At 40.8% G+C, this 20,936-nt stretch overlaps 1 protein-coding gene across 1 annotated transcript in view; it reads right to left on the bottom strand.

The window, feature by feature from the left end:
- Window positions 1-20,936, bottom strand: part of LOC135493147 (AF4/FMR2 family member 4-like) — a 64,167-nt gene that overhangs the window by 29,965 nt on the left and 13,266 nt on the right. The window contains exons 5-8 of the mRNA XM_064780120.1: window positions 20,060-20,140; window positions 18,058-18,094; window positions 10,567-10,627; window positions 6,249-6,312 (exon numbers count right to left, since the gene is read on the bottom strand). Coding sequence (XP_064636190.1) covers window positions 6,249-6,312; window positions 10,567-10,627; window positions 18,058-18,094; window positions 20,060-20,140 — 243 coding nt within the window. The remainder of the gene's footprint in view (window positions 1-6,248; window positions 6,313-10,566; window positions 10,628-18,057; window positions 18,095-20,059; window positions 20,141-20,936) is intronic.

Genomic DNA, 20,936 nt, shown 5'->3' with positions numbered 1-20,936 from the left:
TGTAGAATTGAAAAAAAATGTGTAAACTTGAAAATACTAATCTCAACTTTTTGAAGAAATTTCTTGACTTGAAATATTTTTTCTTGACTTGAAAAAAAAAATCTCGACTTGAAAAAAATCATCTCGACTTTTTGAAGCAAACGGCTTGCCATAGAACTGGCAAGTACTGAAGAAAATATGTCAAAGCTTACAAAAAAAACAACACCAACCAGTGGGGCCACGTCTGTCTTTGATAACATGCAAATTATAAAATCTCCCAATAAACCATAACGCACTTACACAAGGGAATAAGGCAAAAACATAACAGAAAAAAATGCACTTCGCGCTGCGGTTAGTGCTACGAGATTCGATTTGTGTGCATCAAGGCAATTTCCAATCTCACACATGCATCGCTGGTTCTGAATTAAGTAGCTCAGCAATCAACGTAATCTGTAGATGCCGCCATTTTTCCTAATTCATTTAATCCGTAGGTGTACAATTTATCATGCTCCCGGCAATAGTCGCCAATTCTGACAACATTTCGTGATGTGCTTCCTCTTTGAAATATTGCCATGTTTTTAACCGTTGGCAACATGCAACTTCATCAAGAAATCGTGGGTGAATATGCCGTTTTTATGTCAAAACAAGAGTTGTACTTGTATTTGCTGTTGCCACAGTTGAGAGTGGGATGGCAATCACGCTTTGGTAGCTGAGTTTTGTAATCGGATATTTTCATGCTTTCAGTCCTCAGTCCTCAGTACAGTCACCAGCCAAACTGAAATAGCTTTGATTCAATGACCTCTGATCTGTTTTGTTTTATACTTTCCAATCATCTCACAAAATCGTAGATGTCGTTGTCTAAATTTGGGAGGGGAAGACTTAAACATCAAACAGAAATCAAAAGAATTCACCATACCACTGCCACCCAACAGAACAATATCTTAAATTCTAATATATCCTCTCAGCTACTTGCAATTACCCTCCAGAAACCACACAGCTGTTTTTCATCCAATTTCCTGATGCGCCGATCAAAGGTTAGCGACCACCGCGCCCGAGTAAGATGAGGCAAGCGAGAGCCTGAGCTAGATCCTTGCATGGTATTAGCGTGATTAGTTTCTGTTTACAACTGATTGCAACAGACTTGAGGGGGAGGAATGGGGAATACGTGGATCAAGTGTCACAGCAATGGGCTGGGTTAGGTTCCAACGCGCTTGCTTCATGTTGGAATTAGAGAATTAACTCCCAGATAGAGTACAGTGGTATTGTGTAGCTGGTGTCTGCCTGATGGCTTACTTCACGTTGGAATTCCAGCCTTACTTTGCAGATCAAAGAGAAGACTGTGATATATCATTAATGACATGTGACGCTCTCTTAATATAGAATTTTTGGCCTTGACCTACTTATACCTGAGAAGTGTAGACAACCATTGACCTTGCTGAAGGTCAATGGTTGTCTAATCAAGACCATTCTCATGGACCTCAAATCATGACCGTAAACCTTGGCTGGCGCCTCCAGTTTTGGTCTAGCTGAGTGGTCTTGATTAGACAACCAAGGACCGCCAGCAAGGTATTAATAATTCCTCAAACCATCAATAGGTTCTGACACTCCATACAAAGACATCAGGGCTGCATTGGCAAGCAACCAATAACTCAAGGCTTGACCAACCACAATCGGTCATAAACGCAAGATGAAAGCAATATACATCATTTCCTAACACCCCATCAGTGACGTCGGCTCACTGATCATAGACGCTGGTCATGAAATCAATCAATCACTCCCTTGGGCAATAATCGGAGTGAAATTTCATCTGCGTCCAGCCGCAGAATGGCTCAGAGCATCGACTCCTCTTTCTCATAAATGAAAGTTCAAAGATCAAACTGCCTGTCAGGTTCGGGAGGTAATGTTTGGATTAGCTCCTTTGAGCTTAGGAGAAAAGGTTGTTCTCAGCAAAATCAATAATGGTCAATTCTGTTTGAATAGGCATTGAGGTCAACCACGTCCTTTACATCAAATATCGAAACTGTCAATATCGTTTAGGTGGTCCCTCGATCAGGTCGAATAGGTTAATTGCTCAACACAGCAAGTAGCCAATATGATCTGGGTTCCTCGACAATAGACTGTGGACATGACATGAAACCAAGCAACATGATATGAAGGTTGACTGAGAGGTGCATCATAGAAGGTTCTAGACTCCCTGTTAGAAGAGAGTTGCCCTCTCTATCACATAAGGGTGACAGGACTGGCCAGGAATTGAACCTGGGACCTCAGAGGTGAGAGGCGCTGATGTTTCAACTGCTCTGCCTTTGGCTCAATGAACCACAGGAACACCACATTAAGATACATGAGCTGACTATATGACTCTGACAGCAATCAAGACAGTCAATAATAACAGCTTCTGGTGTGGCCCCAGTAAGAAAGCCAATTAATGCTGACAATGAAATTGGCGGAAGACCATCTGGGTACAGATAGGCAAGATGCCCTAAAAGACCAGAGTCAACAGGCCTTGATTGAACTATCAAATGGGATTATCTGCAAACTTCAGCATGTCTCTTTCATCAAATAAATTAAATTGTGGTAGGTCTATATTATTTGCCCTCAAGGTGAACAACCTCAGTCAGAACCATTGGGACATAACAGGCACAAACAACAAACTGAATACAAAAAATAAAGATCTGATCACTGGTCACACCATCAAAACCACAATGTCTCTATAAACTCATCTCTATTTGTCCCTCACATCATCAACACTATCTTATTGTTTCTCCTAATGGGCCAACTCTTGTCTCATGTGCCATTATTCTCCATGGGGACGGTGCATTAATCCTGTCGGTGCATGTCATATGTTTTCATCACCTCAGCTCTTCATGCCCACTGCATCAGGATATCTGTCTACGTTTTTTGTCCATTTAGTTTTTTCCCTTCGAAGACATGTCTCCTGGAGTGAATTATCATTGGTTCTAAGTTTTTACCGACATGCGGATGTCCATTTCAAAAGATTATCTGGCATTTTATACCATCACTTCTTCTTTCTTGGCATGTTTACTTCCCTCTTTCATGATCATCAGAGGTCATTTTGTATGGAGACAGCGCTCCTTGATTGAACAATTCTTTTCTCTCATATTTTTGTAGCTGCAGTAATGCTCTTTCCACCAGACGGATGATGAGTTTCATGCCATCAATGTACCTTTTTTATGCATCTGTGTTCGGTTGAATCGAGATGGAAAAGAATCAATACATGTAAATCTGTTCTGGGAAATCATTCATGAATAAACACCTTCTTTCTCCACTTTTCAGACAACATCTCATTCCGTGATGGAAACGGCGACTTCCTTTAACCAGGACGCCACCACACTCCAACATAGGTACTCAGACTACCATGTCAACTCTGATGTCTTTTCATACTACCATATGGAAAGTCCTCTCATACCACCATGTCTATATCGTCACACATAACCACCTCTAATGTCATTCGCACTAGCATGTCAAATGTCTTCTCAAACTACCATGTCAAATGTCACCTCACACTACCATGTCAACTCTACGGTCACCTCACTTTACCATATCAAATGTCATCTCGCACTACCATATCAAAATGACATCACACACTACCATGGCAAATATCACCTCAAGTGCCATCTCATACTATACCAGCATAAGACAAATAGTAGGATCAATGAAATAGCATGAACAATTAACGTTACACAAACAAGACAACACACATGGATCTCGAACAAACAGCCGGTGATTTGCCCCGAGCTTACCCAAAACATTTTCTGATCAAACCTTGAATAAATCCTCAGGAATCCTTTGAAGATTGTTATAATTCATTCCTATCATCTTCCTGCTTGCCTTCATTAATTAATCCATCACAATTAATTGACTTCCTTGAGATTCCCGTGTATAGTATTCTCTCGTCTGCTAGGATAGATTCTACACCGCTTGTTTACAAGTGGGTGTCAGGAGAATCAACGGAGAATAGGATCAAATTAGCATAATGCATTCTCATGGCGGACATTTTATGAGCAGACGACAGCTGGGTGTTTAGCAGACGACAGATATTCGATCATATTGTGCCACCTAAAAGCGGAATATGCCTGTCAAATCTGTGAAATATCTGACAGTCTCATCTGTCAGCTTCCGTACAGTAGTATATTGGATAAATGCTATTCAATGCTATTCCATTCTGTATACAAGTCATATAAATCAGCTGTAGCAGACCACACAGCTTTAGTGTGCTTTTTGGTAGAGTACAAATGAGAGTCAATAGCATATAAGGGCAAGGAATGACACTGAAGGAACGTCAGTCACCTATAAGGTTCTGGGTGCTCTGAAGGGAAAATCAGAATCTTAAGAGAGAGGGGAAGCCAAAACAAGTCATTGACAGGCCCAAACTTCTGTAATTGGAAATGCATCACAATGCACCACTGACTTCAACTTTCATCTTTCTTATGAGACAACTGTATAAGCTAATATATAACAGTCATGGCAGACAGCACACATTGTCACCAATCTGTGGCCAATAATAGACCAATTTCCAGTATGAATTGTAATACCTGATAATTGGTGATCTGTGATTATTTCATAAGTGTCCCCAAATGGAAATGTAACCAATATTACATAAATGTAGGCCAAGTTACTGTATCATGTATTCAATGCCTGCAAACACTATCACAAATGTGGTTGTTGAACCATACAGGCATTGCTTCCAGGGCAAACCCCACAACTTGGCAAAGGAGTCGGTCAACAACACAGTAGGGGGAATAGCCCTGGGAATATCCAATTCATTTTCTAAACATTCCTCACATAGATATTTTTCAAACATCAGTCAGTTATAAACCAATAGTCTTTTCCTCAACACAATCTGGACCTCATTCGGAACAAGTCAGAGTGACTTTCCCAAGGACAGAAACCTTTCCTCACTTGATAATCGGCACATACCCGAACATGCTCCAAACAATGGACATCACCCAGCCACTGTGTCACCACTAGTTTGAGGTCAAAACAATTGTACATGAGAACCCATACTTGTTATTAATGATATAATACAGACACAATTCAGACACAATATATCATATTTTTTTGCCAATAATGATGAGTGCCATTCTTTTCCTCTTGTATTCAGGCCATTTGTGTCATTCATTGCAATCTGATCAGGCAGAACAATGTCTACTGCACTAAAGCGCCACACTAACATTCACGGCAAAAGGATAAAGCGTCATGCAAACAGCTGATTTTAGGCGCCGCGACCTGGACTGCAACCATGGCAACATGACAGGCGCTTGCAATTTAACCAATCTGTAGTAGCACTCCAATCACAATCGTCACTTTATCTCAGCTCCATTGCAGCGACAAAGCTGTTGGTATATTCTAAAAGATGATTTCATGGCGCAGAGCATAACAATAATGCTCACAGTAAGCTTGCGTGGTCATCCTTTAATCCTTTTTGGAAATTTCTTATTTTCAAAAAGCAGCTGGATTTTAAAAGATGTAAATTAACCAAACGCGTTGACAACTGCTATGATTGATGAGTTTTATATAATATTGTATTCAGAAAATTCATTATAATCGAATGGAAAGATGAAATATTTAAAATTTAAACAAATGGCCAAATCCTGATAATAGTGATGTGGCATGCAGCAAATATTATGTTGATAAATATCTAATTCTTATCGCTTACTAAACCTATAGGCCTACATGGAGTACATTTAAGTTGAGATAGGATGGACTGAACATGAGTTACTGACATTTTCAACAGCACTGACACCTGGAGGTAGATAAAGAAACTAAACTATCTGGGCTCAAACAGTTCAAAGCACCACAGATTTCAAATGTCAACTCTTCTATGAGTTTTTATCATCTTACTGATTGAAATTGCATTGCCATGGCACAACTTTGCCATATAAAACTGTCCATGGTACTTTCACATTCAACAGTATTTTTAATGGCTGGGAGTAACTCGAAATGCTTTGTCAGCCTGTATCACCATCAGCAACAATGTTGATTTTAACATTCATAGCATACACCTCCGAAATTCTTCAAATATTCTCGGAATAGATTCTCGGCAAAAAAAACAAATTGTCGCTGTTGCACTAAAACCAGCCAAGCTCCACAACACTGACCAGCCATGCAGGATTATCCCCTCTCTGATTCATTACATCCTAACAGAGATTCATTTCCCCTTGTCCGTGCCAAGCGGAGATTAAAGTGACATCCTGCACAAGGTCATGTGACAGGAATACCTGATGCCCATTGGTTGAGACTACACCTACCTGATGATCATGGTCATGGTCGCTGTCAGAGTCGCTGCTGACTGCCAAGTCATTTAGTAAAAGTCTGAAAAGATGAAGACAACAACTTGTTAGATTTACCTTGATTTAAAGTCATAATGAACACCCTGGTGTCAGAAACAAGCACATAACGAGAGCTCTGAAACTAAACTGACACAGTCACACTGGGGGTTAGTGACACAGCCAATCTTTAATGCTGCACGTAACAAGATCATATTTCCAGTTGACTTAGCCACAAGAGTTTATTTTACATGCCAGAGTCAAGTGCACAAACGAGACATCTCTCAGGCTCTCAGCTGCATCTGTCCATAGAACTCACTGATGCGTGAGTCACTCAACCAACTATCTCCGTACCATGCCTTGGATATTAAGAAATACGCGATTAGCTTTTATCAATGCATTGGGTGTGGTGACAATCAATGGCCCCTTTAATCAATGTGACAATATAGCAACATCTTCATGTCGTTTCATTCCAAGATTATTGGAGAAGAGGCACGGATTGAACTCTCCCCTATTGACGAGAAAGTGACAAATTATCAAGATATTTAATCAACTGCATGGATCAATACAGCTCTCAGTATTTGTGTGACAGTTTTTATCCCATTGCATAATTCTCTGTTTCCGCATCAGCTCAAGAGGAACTGCTCAATCATTTCTCTTACAGCTTTCTTGACACATAACGCTTTTTTAAGATAAATAAGGATTAACCTATGAATTGACCAGAGCACAGAGCCGTGGATACATGGAAGCACCCCAATGAAATCAGGTCTTCCAAATCAATCAGTAAATGAACATGAAAGGAGTCTAATATTGTCGAAACAATGAAGAGTGCAGCCAACCCGACATAACTTGTCTGACATTTGATGGGCTCATGAAATGTCACGTCTTATATATATCACAAAGCAAATTGCGAAGTATTCACTTAATACGATGAGACGAGGTTCGATAAGTGCGCACACGATACAAGATTTTTGAGATGATACTATGTCTTTTGGGATTAGTGTAACATACATCTATTTAAAAGAAGACTGTAATCTGTTTGTACTGAAATGTGTACTGAATATAGCCAACAGCAAAGCTTGTGGATTGGCAGAACCAATTGTCACTGCTTTTGTGTTAGTGATTACTTTCCAAATAAAAATTTTTGTATTTGGTTCTATTTTAGATTTTTGAGGACAAACTGAAGCACAGCCTCACTTTATAGTGAAAAAAAAAGGGATGATTAAAGGCGATGTCAAGTTGATTTCATTCAGGTACCCACCGCCATTAGACATCTTGTGCAATGAAGACTTTGAAGTTAATGATTTTCAACACTAAATGACAACTACTGAAACCTTTCCATTAAATTTTTTAAGCTTTACAAGCAGCAAATCTGTCAATATGCATGGCAGAATTTCCATTACAATCTTTTAAATCTTCTGTAAAGCGTCGAAAATTAACCTACCACTCCGTGGGATTAAACCTTCTCCATCTCGGAGAAACCTATTGGCTTAATTTACTTTACAGATCATTACCTCTTCTTGCCTCGAAAAACTATTCCCATTATGCGATAATTGGACGCCATGATGGAAACTGATGCCGCCATTAATTGATGAAGCCGACACTTTCATCGTTATTGAGATGCAGACAATAGAAGCCATTAGGAATCGCACGGAAAGTGCATCTGATACTCTCCTCCTTTGCTGTTTGAAGATGTCCAGAGGCGGTCATGATGAGGTGGCAAGACACTGGGGGGACCAAAACTAGTCTCCGAGATAGAGAGGTTGTCCTTAATAGAGAGGTGTCTGCTAAGGGAGGCTCCACCGAAATGCATCAAGGGGTCATTACTCAAACAAGGTTGATTACTTGAATCTGCCGAGAAGGAGTACTGGTGGGATCAGACAGAAAATGCACCAGGTGGTTGGCTCGAGTACTTATTCAATTAGCTCCCAGACCCATTATAGTACAAGATGCCTCTTGGGTTGAACCCAACTTTGCTACAGTTCATGTAGTCAAGTCTTTTGCCATGCATGTTAGCTGTCAACTCTAGAAGGTAGAGTATACTCAACCCTTTGTCTCCATTTCACCATTCCATCAGTCCGCCCATAATCAGGAACAGTCAATCCGCCAATAAATCAGAATCCAAAACTGGCGAGTATGCTCCTGAAGTCACCACTCAATTCACTCAAACCCTCTAGACAGCTAAAGCAATAACCCCCGAAGACTATCAAAACCTTGACATCATATTTTTTGCTTGGCAGGTTTTGATTAAGTTTGATAGTAAAAAGATTGATTGATCTACCAGTCTGTCATGCTCGTGTCACAACCTCTCAAGCAATTTAGATTGAAATATGAAAAAGATCTCTCTAGTGACAGCTTGTTAGAGAATCAAATGTTTTGACTTGTTCATTGTCAGGTTCTCTGAGATGGGTGGGAGGGGTGGGGTCCATGTCACTGAAAATTCTCAGTCACCTTGAAGGTTTAAGATAAACGACTGGTACAACACTTTTTCTTGGGTGGGTGGGTGGATGGGTGTGTTGCCAACCAATATGATTGTATCCCTTTCATTGCAATGAAAACACAAGTTCGGTGGAATATCAACAGGCATGCCTGAAGTGAAAAAGATTATCACCCAACAACACACACTCCAAACGCCTTCTTCCACTCGATGATCAGATGGCCGCCAAATAGTGCCAATATTTACGAGAGCAAATAGGAGTGTGTAAGCCGAACACCTTGCTTCCTTAGGGATGATTCCTGGTACCCTGTGAGTCACATCTTTTTAGCGTACAACCAGCATCTACTAAAACAAGATGCCTACGGTCAGATCCCACTAAGATCCCACTCAGATCGCATTGTAGCAATCCGACGAGATAATTGTCAAATCTTGTCGCCATGGCAACAGATACTGTTGTCTCGAATGTGAAGAACGTCACTAAGTCAGTCTAAGACACTTGGAGCGTTTGATGAAGATTTTATCGAACGAGAATGACAATATTTGTCAGCAACCAAGCGGTCCTCGGTTGCTGACACAAGGACCATTGCCGTCAAAACAAGGCTTAAAATATTTAACATTTAACATTGAGCAAGGCCATCCAGAATATCCTGTAAGAGTGTAAGCAAATCCCAATTTTGCCATTTTTTGTGATTGAGACATTTTCACATCATGAAAGAGAAGTTATCTTAGCAGATTATACCAAGAACTCATATCAAAGCAGAGGTTCATAATAACTTACTTTTATACATTTTCTTGGCAAAAAGTGTGCTCATAAGCGGGCAACATCTAACGATATCGGATCTACAAAGATATTGTTGATTGATTCACCAACCTGTCGCTAGGCTTCCCAAACAAAAGCTTTTAATCCATGTACTCTATGTTCTCTATATTTTTTAGGAAGCCAAAATTCTTTCATCAATCAAGGTTCTAAGACCGCCTAATGGATGGTTAAGCAGTCAAAGCACTATTGCGGTCTCTGCTTTGAACAGAGACAATCAAAGCAAAGACAACCTTCTCAAAGCAATTAGAGTAATCATCGTCTGAGCACTTTTTTTGTTGAACTACCATGGCTAACTGAATTATTTTCATTTTCCCAGCAACAGATTGCTATTTAAGCTGAACCAACTGGCCGCATCTGATTGAGCTGCTAATTGATCTTGCATTCTTGGCCTCCCTGTCACAAGACAGATGCAACTAGACCATCCGGATCAGACTGGATCAAACCAGGACACAAATTCTCAAATAGTGTCCTATCACACACCGGTTTGTACCAGTTGTAGAGCAATCAACACTGTCCTACCCGCACACTACAATACTGGTGTACCTGTGGTAATCTTCCCCTTTCGTCCATCAGGTCCGGTAGGAAACCTATCAGCTCTGAATGACCGTGAATAATCACCTAGTGCCAGCCGGATATTACTACCGGTTCAATCGGTAATACGTTGGTACCCCATTAGTGAAATCATGGATACTCTGATTAATGCACCAGGAAGGGATTGGTCGCCAAGACAATTTTTTCCAGTTATCTAATGGAACTTGGCAAATTGCATGATTTTGTATAGATATAGCCATCACACGATCACGGCAAGGCATCAAAATGTAAGATGGAGGCTTTTGCAAATCGGTTGGTCAGGGAGTAAGATGGCGGATGATATTGATGAGTCATTGCATAATATCTGATCCGAAGGACACACGGCAGGAAAGTGAGAGTGTCAGGAACAACACCTTATTTTTCTTTTTTGCATTTACTCTTGGCAGTCTTGCCTTCTATTTGCCTTCTATTTGCCGTCGGAATGATGTGTTCTAATGATAGAGATTACTTACTGGTCGTCCCCAGTGCTCTTCTTCTCCTTGACTGGGTGGTCAGCCAGGGTCACAGGTTTCCCTGCAACATATAAAACACAAGAAACATGAATATCACAACACTGGATCAACGCTGAATAGGACATAGGGTACAATCACTGTGAAGAAATCTGCCTTGTGAGTTAAGTGACAAATGCTGAAATAAAACCAAAATAAATTTTAAGTTAACCGACAAACAGGGTCTTTAAAGCGACTTCAACAGCATGAATTCCAAGCCTCACTTACTAGACTTCGTGATTGACTTCTAATCAAATTAAGCAAGTAAGACGGAACTCTTAAGTGTTCTTCGGAAATGTAATTTTCCCAGATCAAGAACGCTTTTGATGTCCGCGAATTGAATTCCACCGCCGAGATTTGATGAGCGGCGAATGAAAGCCCCTGGGAAGGACCGTACAAATTTTCTCATTTATTTTTTTTGCTTTATTTGTTCTTTTTACGTTTTGGTGAAGCTTGTTTTACAGTACCGGTGACATTATAACAAACTGCACGCGATTTACACAACTTGAATATGGCGAGATGGGAAAATGAACTGAATTCAATTGAACTAATTGATCGTGTCTTCAGAGATCCAATGGATCGTTGTGACGTCATTTGCTGGCTCTGTTGGTTTGTTTCGCGTGCCAACTTGCGAGGTCATTTAACCTAAAACGTTCGGCAAGCAACTTGTTAAATTGTACAGCCTGAAGTGTGGATACTAGCCTGAACTGTAACTATTGCTCATCCATTTACCAAACTGCTACTCTACTGCCTGAACGAAACAAGGGTAATGGAGACACTACAACACAACTCCATCAGGAAGACCATTAATAACAACAAAGCCCACTTTACCTAAAGTACATGGGACGAGTAGGCTAATTCCAGATGATAACCACGTAGCGGTGCATCTTCATCTCAAATATCACCGCCGCCCAGAATCAGATCGCGGTCAATTATTTATCTTCCCGCCAAGCAAATCAGATCAGTCTACGATCATAACATGGCTCCAGATTGATCAGGCTTTCGGCGGCGAATCATGAATGATTGGATTGGACGCTCTGAATTGTGTACATTTGGAGCAAAATTGCCAATTTTCCACCGGCGGAACTCTATATGGAGATAACATAAACGAGCGTCGTACAATAAGTTTATTAACATGTCTATTGAAACGGGTCATAACGTGCTGCGTTTCAATTTGACCAACAGTCGCAAGTGACTAAGGCAATCAAATGGAATGGCAATGAAGGAGAAGACGCAAGGAGACTGATCATGGCAAAATGTTTTATAACGCTCGTCAAGATTAGGGGAATTATTTAACAGTGACAATCAGACAATGTCATCCGAAAAGAAAGACCAAGAGTTTATAGATTATATACCTTAGAATTTCTATTTGAAAAAAGAAACCACCCCGGAGAACCACCCTTGGAATCAAGGCATGCGATTTGAGTACAATTCTTCAGATATTTCCGAAATCAGCTTTAAATTCCCTATTGACACAACAGTAGCAAATTACAATTTATAATAATTGAAAGGAAATTCATGTAGTGCGCTATTAAATTACCATGAGAGCGAACCAGCTGGTCTGATAAACTACCTCAATTGAGTGATAACAGCCATCAAATACTGTGGTAACTAACAGGAGTCATGAACCTGCGATAATGAATACGAACTATGGATGACATCTTCGCAATCAGATGGGCAAATATTTTCTGCTGGTTAAGTGACGTCTTTCACGAAATTGCCAATAGTGGAACTCAAGGGCTTTCTTTCAAGCAATGTTTGATAGAAATACACAGCACTAACGCCATCTTTTGCCACAGCAAAACCTGAATGTTGCTCCAAACAGCCTTGTATAATCTCATATGATTATGAATGATTTGTGAATCAATCTAAAATTCCTTCTTGCAATATTAGTTTGCGTCCCACTGGGACAAGCAAACTGTATGTCTGCCACGTAATGAACCGACTGCCTTTATTAATGGCATAAGGGAATGGAACACGCAGGCGAGCTTGCGTAATGGAGCGCAGACGGCCATATATGACAGCTGAGAAGTAAACAGTCGGAAGATAACTGATGGGTGATCAATCAATATCAGGAAAAGACAAAATATCTTATACCAGTACTGTTAAAGTGATCTTGTCCAGGTATTCTGGGTCTTTGTCCTTATTTTGACTGATTGGGGGGGGGGGGATTGAACAAGGGCATATGCCTCATCCTTGAGGTGTGTTGAGGTTCATTTTAACCTAGAGGTTGTAGTGTCGAAGTCTCTCTAAATATCTTCCCAAACATTGGCCTAATTTCTGATGACAACAATGAGACGTCTGTTGTCATTGTCAAATGCGCCAATTTGATATTTGTCTATTTCATCACCATTCACTCTATCACAGACACTGAGCAGACATTCGCCTTAATCTACCAGTATCCCATAGGAAATCAATAACTACGACTGCCAATGGTTACGGCCGCTGCCATTTGGGCGCCCCGGTCATCAGCTGGTCAGTGTCAGGTAACAATTCTATCAATCAGGGCAAGCACGAACCAAGAGGTCATTGTGGTAGCCCAGGCAGATTTTGTTAACATACTGGACTGGTTCTGGCTGGGGTCATCAGTTTGGCAGCACGTGAGCTGTGACGCTATTGCAATTGACTCCATCTTTCAGGCACTCTAGGAGGCTCACTAGACGATCAGACCCAAAGCAACAGGAAATGAGTGCTGCCGCCACGAAGGGGGATAATTTGATACGTTATCAGTGCCTGGGAGTTTCCATCCAAAGACTCCATTATAGGATAAGCTCTGTCTGGAACTAAACTGTACTGACTCAGCACTAGTTCTGTAAAGAAGGCATCTTCACTTAAGTACCGTCTCGTAAAAATATCTGACCGGCAGCTACTGTTCCCATTAGCTTATTTCCTTTTCACATGAAATCAACAACATAACAACAACAACTAATTTAGTTTCACTTCCTGATGAGGAGGATGTTTGCTCAACCAGGCAGTGCAGATCACTCAAGAATATGAAGCACCGGAATTCAATGCCTATCAACACAATAGCCCAGTTCTAAAACCCCATTCAATTCACCAATGACTAGTAAAAAAGTTACTGAGAATCAAAACAACCATACATCTTGAAAACGGTCATCTTGACTTTGATTTTAACAGCTCAACCTTTCAATAACAAGTGGGACGAGAATTACAAGGCAATTCGATCAACTTTAGCGTGGTACACAACCTTACAAGGTGCGATTACTGATAATGAACAAACGGTATTAAGGACAGGCGGAAGACTACCAGAGATTAATTGCCAGGACATCGCGGGCCACGTTTCTCGCTCGGCTGCAGTGAATTACAAATGGAATGGATAGTGACAGATCTTATATCCGGAGGAGGCATGAATTATTCACTCGATTCTAATCAGGCGCACGAAGCGCTAAGCGTCTGGTGAGGGACACACTGCGAGTAACCCAAGCGTTAGACATTGCTCACAGAAATGAATTATTTTTTGTATTACTCGGCCCTCCAGGGATTCAGCGATGCATAAGATGGTGGTAGATTTTGCTAAGTTTTCGCACTTTCTTCTTTCATGAGAAGAGTGTTTGGTATTGGAAATCAACCAACCATGCGTTCGTAGCAAAAGAATTAGTTTATTACCCAATTATAGCCCAAGGGGGATGACAGAGCACCAGACAGTAATAGAAACAATTCCCTTTTTTCATTTTGACTTTCACAGATGTACTGAGGAAGATTATTAAGAAGCAAAAGACCTTGGTAAAAAGACTTAGTCCCTAAGTGGATCGCAGACCAGTGATTTCTTATCACAGCAACAGTCGCCTAAGTGTAGTTGAGCTGAAAAATACCATTTTTTAATCTGGCCTAAAACAGTGCAGCTGGGATGCGAATTAACGTTTTTTCAATTTTTCGAAGCTGTCACGGATATAGAAGAAAACATAAGACATCGATGAACTCAAGGGTAAGGAGGTATATTTAGATGGCGTGTGTGGTGGAGTTGTTATAAGAAGCTATAGCAGTGCATCAGAACACCAGGTTGTGTATGGCTTGCCGGAGGCCGAGACAGAATTAGAAATAGATTTACAATAAACAGGGATATTTTCACGGAATAGAGGATTTTTGCAATTTCAATCCATTAATTGTTCAGGAATATCCATCAAGACAACTATTTTAACGACTTTACCTTTACAGACAGAGGTAAACGAACAGAAGACGAGAAGAAATCAAGATTTTGCAAAGAACCTACGATAGTTTAATCCAATCTGCTCAAACAAAATGACTATACAGAGCAATATGAATATGATTATACATGTATCAGTCCCAGACTTGATTAAAAACATCTTCTTCTAATCTGTCTTTGAAGGCAAATAATGCATCCATAAGAACATCTTTTTTAAAGCTTTGCGCTGCAAGTCCTCACGTTAAAGGCTCTAAAAGGGTGAGTGTCGGATGTCAAAGGATTCATTCAGCGCGCCAGACTCCAGCAAATGTATCATAAATTGATGCTCAAAAGTAAGCCACCTTTGATGTGTGCCTTCATCAGCAGTAAGTACTCTGCCTTAGGGTGCATGGTCTTGTCTATATCATCTCAAATTTACCCAAACCACAAGCAAGTACGTACAAGATGATATCAAAAATCTGCAGCCAATTCCAGTTGACAGTAATGCAAGAAGAAGCAGTGTTTCTCTAACTGTAGCCAATGGTTGTCTTCCTAATTGACGACACAAGGCAAAAAATTACACAAAGGATCTTGAAACGTCACTTCTAGGGTTTTTTCCTGTTTGCTGTTGGGAAATGTTAGACCTGGCTGTAAGAAAACAAAGAGTATGGTGGTATATGGTAACAGGAAAAGTGTTTCTGATGTCACACAACCAGTGGTTTTTTCAGAGTTAGCTATGTGAAATATCTCGAGAAGTCCAGGGCTTCCAGCTTTTTCATACTTGCAACATGAAGTGTACATACTGAACTTCCCCTCTACCAAAGAGGGCATTCCACGAAAGCAGTTAAATGGCAGATTTCATGTTCATGTGGCACTAAAGTGCGCTGCAAATGATTGCGATCCTGATCACCTTCAACAAAAGATAAGAATCTGCACCTGCTTTGACTTACAAAGACCCAATCAGAGTAAAGGACTACACAAGGATGTGACAGCAAACCTTGACAGCAGCAAACAAATCTAGAAACCATAAAGCTGCCCAATGCCCTGAAGATCATGGACAAGTTACGTGACTGGATTAGAATCCATTCAGTAGTTTTTATGACCAACATCAAAGTGTGGAGTGTTATCGCGAGGTACCAGGCAAGTTATGTGAAGGATCTTGTGGTATGTTGAGAGACTTTTTGCTCCTGCTCAATCCAATCAGTAGCTACTCAAGGAAGAAGGACCTGTCTTTATGAGGATGGCAATACAAAGGACAACACAAATACTATCATGCCACCCTATCATGCCACCCTGTTGAAAATATTTTGTTACATGTACCTCCAAGTCCCTCCTTCAACTTCAACGGGAAACTGAAGGACTCAAGGCACTCTGGAGGAGTTGATGAGGATCAAAAATGCATCAATAAGACAATATCTCGAGTCTGCTGAACCAGACAGGCAATTGGCCAACTGTCTCCAAGATTTCATTAACGGAAGAGACACCAGTTTACACAGCGAATCCTTGTACTCAGATAGGATTGTATGATCACCGCAAGTCAATGCATAAAATTGACATAACGGGGCAGTTGATACAAAACCTGAGCGTGGATCAGCTTTTAATGTGCGCTCCACAAGTCAGTGAGCAGTGGCTCCAACTACTCTGACCACCCATCCATTACAGCAGAGAGCACTCTTAGGAAATTTCTATTTGCACTTTAAACGAGATATGATTGATTGGGTGCAGTCATAACTTCCTGGAACAGCACCATCCAGCCAGAATACTGATGAAGTTAGCATTTTGGAAAATCACAAGATAAACTAGCGCACAAAAGCTCACCCTCGCTGACATTGCTGGTCCCTATCAATTATTAACCCACACCGGTTACTTTTCATACCGAGTAAATGAATCCTGATCAATGAATAATAGCGGTAATATGAACAGAGGGGGTGTGAATACCACCAAGATTCTCCTGGGGGCTACTCTGCCTGCACGCCAAGTTCTGTCATTATCAGGCATTCACAAATACATTGATTGTAGCGGGCGTGGATCCATCACGGCAACATCTGAGATAACCGGGATGACATGGCCGGGTTATTTGAGCGTGTGATTAAAATCTTCATGTCAAACGTTTGAAGACTTGCAACTTGGGGGGTTGAGTTTCAAGACTAAACCATTATCGGCAATTTGAATAGACCGTGTTCCGTATCACATTGTCTTTGTTCAGGATAAGGAGAACTGTTTCTGGACAAGCTATCTATTTGATCAGAAGACAAATCTCGACCAATGTTTTTCAGACTAGTTCAAACAAAGATCCTGTTTTTTCATTGGCTAGTCATCCATTATCCCCTCCGACCAAATATAAAAATCCATACAGCTCAGAATAAGAGCCAGCCTACACACAGCCTTATCTGACAATAACCGAGCATTTTTAAACATAAGCAATAAATAGTGTAAATATGGACTTTTTTACAATCATCCGAGTCCACTTAGCTATAAATGTCATGGCGCACAGGAGCTGGTAGATCTCCATAGCAACCAATGTGGGTTACATGTTTTTGTCAGTGCTAAGACTAAGGTTGAAATATGGGGGAAGAGGAAACTAATGAGTTCTCCCTTGGGGGCGAGTTGGGCGAGGTGGACAGGAAAATTGGTCCCTTCGAGTATAAAACTGACAATATTTTTAATTTGGTAGAACTCAAAGGTTAACCTCACTACAAGCACGTCCTCATCAATTCAAACTTCACTCAACGTCAATGTCAGATATCGTAATTTTTTATACTGACAAACTGCAATGCGGTGATGTTCTCATCAGACTTGAACCTGTCAAACACAAGATTCCGCAGAAAAATACTGATATTTCAATCTTCCCCTATCACCGTAAAAGTTTACAACAGTGAAGCACTGCACTGCCATCCTTTCAATATTGACAAAAAAACTTGCAATTCTGAACATCAAACGATCCTTCTTTTCCGCAGAGATATAAAAAATGCACCTTAATCTAATATCAAAGTACCGTTTCAATTAAACCCCCCACACGCCTATCAACACAAGACGCGAGGATATAAGAATCAGTGACGTATGGAGACTTCCCGTGATCAGCAATAAATGCAGTTAGGTCATGCTGAATAACATCTGAGGTCAATCAAACCCACGCAACGACACATCTTAAGAATACGGCACACACCACAACCAATCTGGCATCGAGGAGTCTTATGCATGCAGCAAGGGGCGGTCAATCTATTGTGTACGCTGCGACACATGCACCAATCATCCGCCACGATCGTATTCAACGAGGTGAAACGATGAAAAATGTAAACAAATATACTCACGGTTCGTGTAAAGGGTCTTTGTTGCTTGCGCCACATCCTTAAAAAAAGATGACAACATTGTTTCATTTTTCCGCCAATTTCCAAACGTAAACAATAATCAACAATGCGTAGTGTTAAAAGTACATGAATCCATATTTTACTTAGCCGTTAGCATATAATACAATCATCATATTATCAACTAAAACGACACATAACACTCCTGAACCACTTCTGTTACATGCAACACGATTGGCTGAAAAACCAATCTGCCGCAATATAGCTAGTACGCCGTGGTCTCGAGTCGCCGTGCTGTACTCACATGGGGGCATTAAGACAAGGTTAGCGCAATGAGCTATTGGATTTATTATTCATTCACGGGTATCATATCACCAGAGGCTAGGGTATGCACCGAAAAGGACAGAGGTGGATGAGGGGTGAATTGAGGGAACAATAATTGACACGTGCTCAGATGTATTCTCTATAAGGAGCCCACATTGTCTTTTGTTATCGTATCGAAATCATCATATTCCAGAATAATCGAGCATGGACTGGAACCCACTGGACAAAGTTGGATTGATGTTGTGATCAAGAAAAAGATAACCTTTTGAAGCAGGGCAAACAAAAGGGAAAAGCCATATTACGACAGCGTCGGAGTTAATTTTTAAACCCAAAATCAAAGATCGTTTATTATTTATGGGTTGTGACCACAAAAATCTTCCATTATAAGTTTTATGAAATGGAAGGATTCTTCCGCATCCACCAAGCCACTGTGGCCATTTCACTCATTTCCCTAGCAATCACGCCGTCTCAACAACCACGCAACATTGGAGAAACATCATAACTCAAGTGTTCTGTCCATATCAACATGGCAAGATATTACATCTCACATGGCCTGGCCACAACAGTATGACTTTAAGTGGACAATTCCAATATCATAAACCTGTTTTCTGACTCAATGAGGCTTGGAGGGCTATTGAAAGGGCACACCAACGGCCTGTAATATCATCTGGAGGAACCAAGCAATTCGAGCTGCAGATGTGTCTAACTGCTAAGTGCAGCCATAAATATTGGAAACAATCTGCAGCTTTGCCTTGGACCGCAAATCAAGAGTACCAGGGGTACTGTATTGGCAATGAAAGCTTAATACTTGGCGTTTGGACCTACATTGAACCATTCAGAAATGTACTTTATGCGAGTTGATCAATAAGTTGTAAAAGTCAACAAGTTCAATTATATTACCACAGCTGACTTGGTGTATACTTGAATATTTGAAGGGCCATTCCAACACACTACTTTCACATGGCCAATGTGCACCAATCACCACAAAATCACAGTAGGGTGCTATACTGACCCCAAATCTTGGGTGCAGTAATAGTCAAAAAAAGTTGCTGAAAGACTGGGTTGGCATCATAAGAGTTGTTGTGGACAAGTGGCTCGGACTCTTGGCCAGCAATCAAGAGGTCCCAAGTACGAACCCCATAGTTGGGATTAGAAACACTATTTCCAAATAAGAGTCACCTTGAGAAACTTTCGTCATTACCATGATAAGGCATGTAAAGCTGATTTCTTTACTAAAGTACATTCATCCACACAACAAACATCAGAACAGTGATCTGATGACAATGGACAGGCTGAGCCACCTAGAGACAGATTATGGAACTAAATAACATGATGATTGATGATGGTTTCTATTCTCAAGCATGAGTGGCTGGCATTGATATGACCACGGACCATCAGTGGGATTGTGCCAGGAAGTAGACCTTGCTGAAGGATGCAGGTCTTGCTACAAGGATGGAACATGGTACATGTGTATGCCTCTCAAGTTCAGTGGTGATCTTGTCGATTGACCTCAAAGGACAAGAAGCACAGACTCTGAACCAAGTCTTTTCTTTCCCTGTGGTTTGTGGTTTCCATATTCTCCAAAAGGCCCCCAGGAGGCGTTGTGATGGTTGCTCTTTTTGTACTGTCTGACGCGGCCATTCAACTCCTAAATAAGGCGTCAGCATCGCAGCTGGTGGCTTACCTTTGAGAAAGGAAACTTGAGCCCCTCTTCCTTCCGTGGAGTATGGATTCCTGTCAATGGTGGATGGATGTTTTTCATTTCCTGGAGAGAGAGAACGGAGAAAATCTGATGGGTTGTTCTTATCACTCTTGGCAATGACAATATCTCTTTAAGTGCACTGCAGACATGTGATTTCATTGCAGAGATGTGCGACCATTGCAGAAAAGCAATTTTTGCCCCACGTTATAAAAAGTTCTTGTCGCTGTGATAAAACCACATATCTGCACTGCACTTTTGTGAAACTATCTCAATAGCCTACATTTATAGGACTGCATCGTTACCATATCTGAAAAACAAGGTGACAAAAATCATTCTTACCGAGTCAAGAAAGTGACGAAAAGAACAGACCATGGTGATGTCATATATCCCCAAGTCATTTGATCAGTATGTTTGATATACTTTCATTGCATGCCGATGATGACATTTAGAAGTAGCCGGAAGACCAAATATGAGTTGAGGGAACCAGCAAAACCAGACAGACTGACCTTTCAAAAATACAAATAGGCCCAATATACCTAGATCCTATAGGCATGTTGAGAAAACTTTAGTAGCTGCTCAACAGATCTCACCTAATCAAACCACTCTCTTCGAGGACACCCAAGGGACTACAAATGACGCCCTGGTAAGATTATTTAACTGGTATACTATCTACTCCGAAAACATGTTTTGTTTACGAAAACATGTTTCACCAATTAAGCTGAAAATATCTTCTAAGAGCTAAATATAGCTCCCGCGAGGAAAAGTCAACCTATTGTTATCCTCATCACGTCTGATGCAATAGGAAGAAACAGTGAACACTTTTAGTATCGAAAGGAAAGCGGAGATGTCAAATGAGCAA

Source organism: Lineus longissimus, chromosome 9 (genome assembly GCF_910592395.1).
Source record: "Lineus longissimus chromosome 9, tnLinLong1.2, whole genome shotgun sequence".
NCBI lineage: Eukaryota > Metazoa > Nemertea > Pilidiophora > Heteronemertea > Lineidae > Lineus > Lineus longissimus.
Note: the sequence above shows the minus strand (reverse complement) of the source record. Positions and strands in the feature narration are given on the sequence as shown.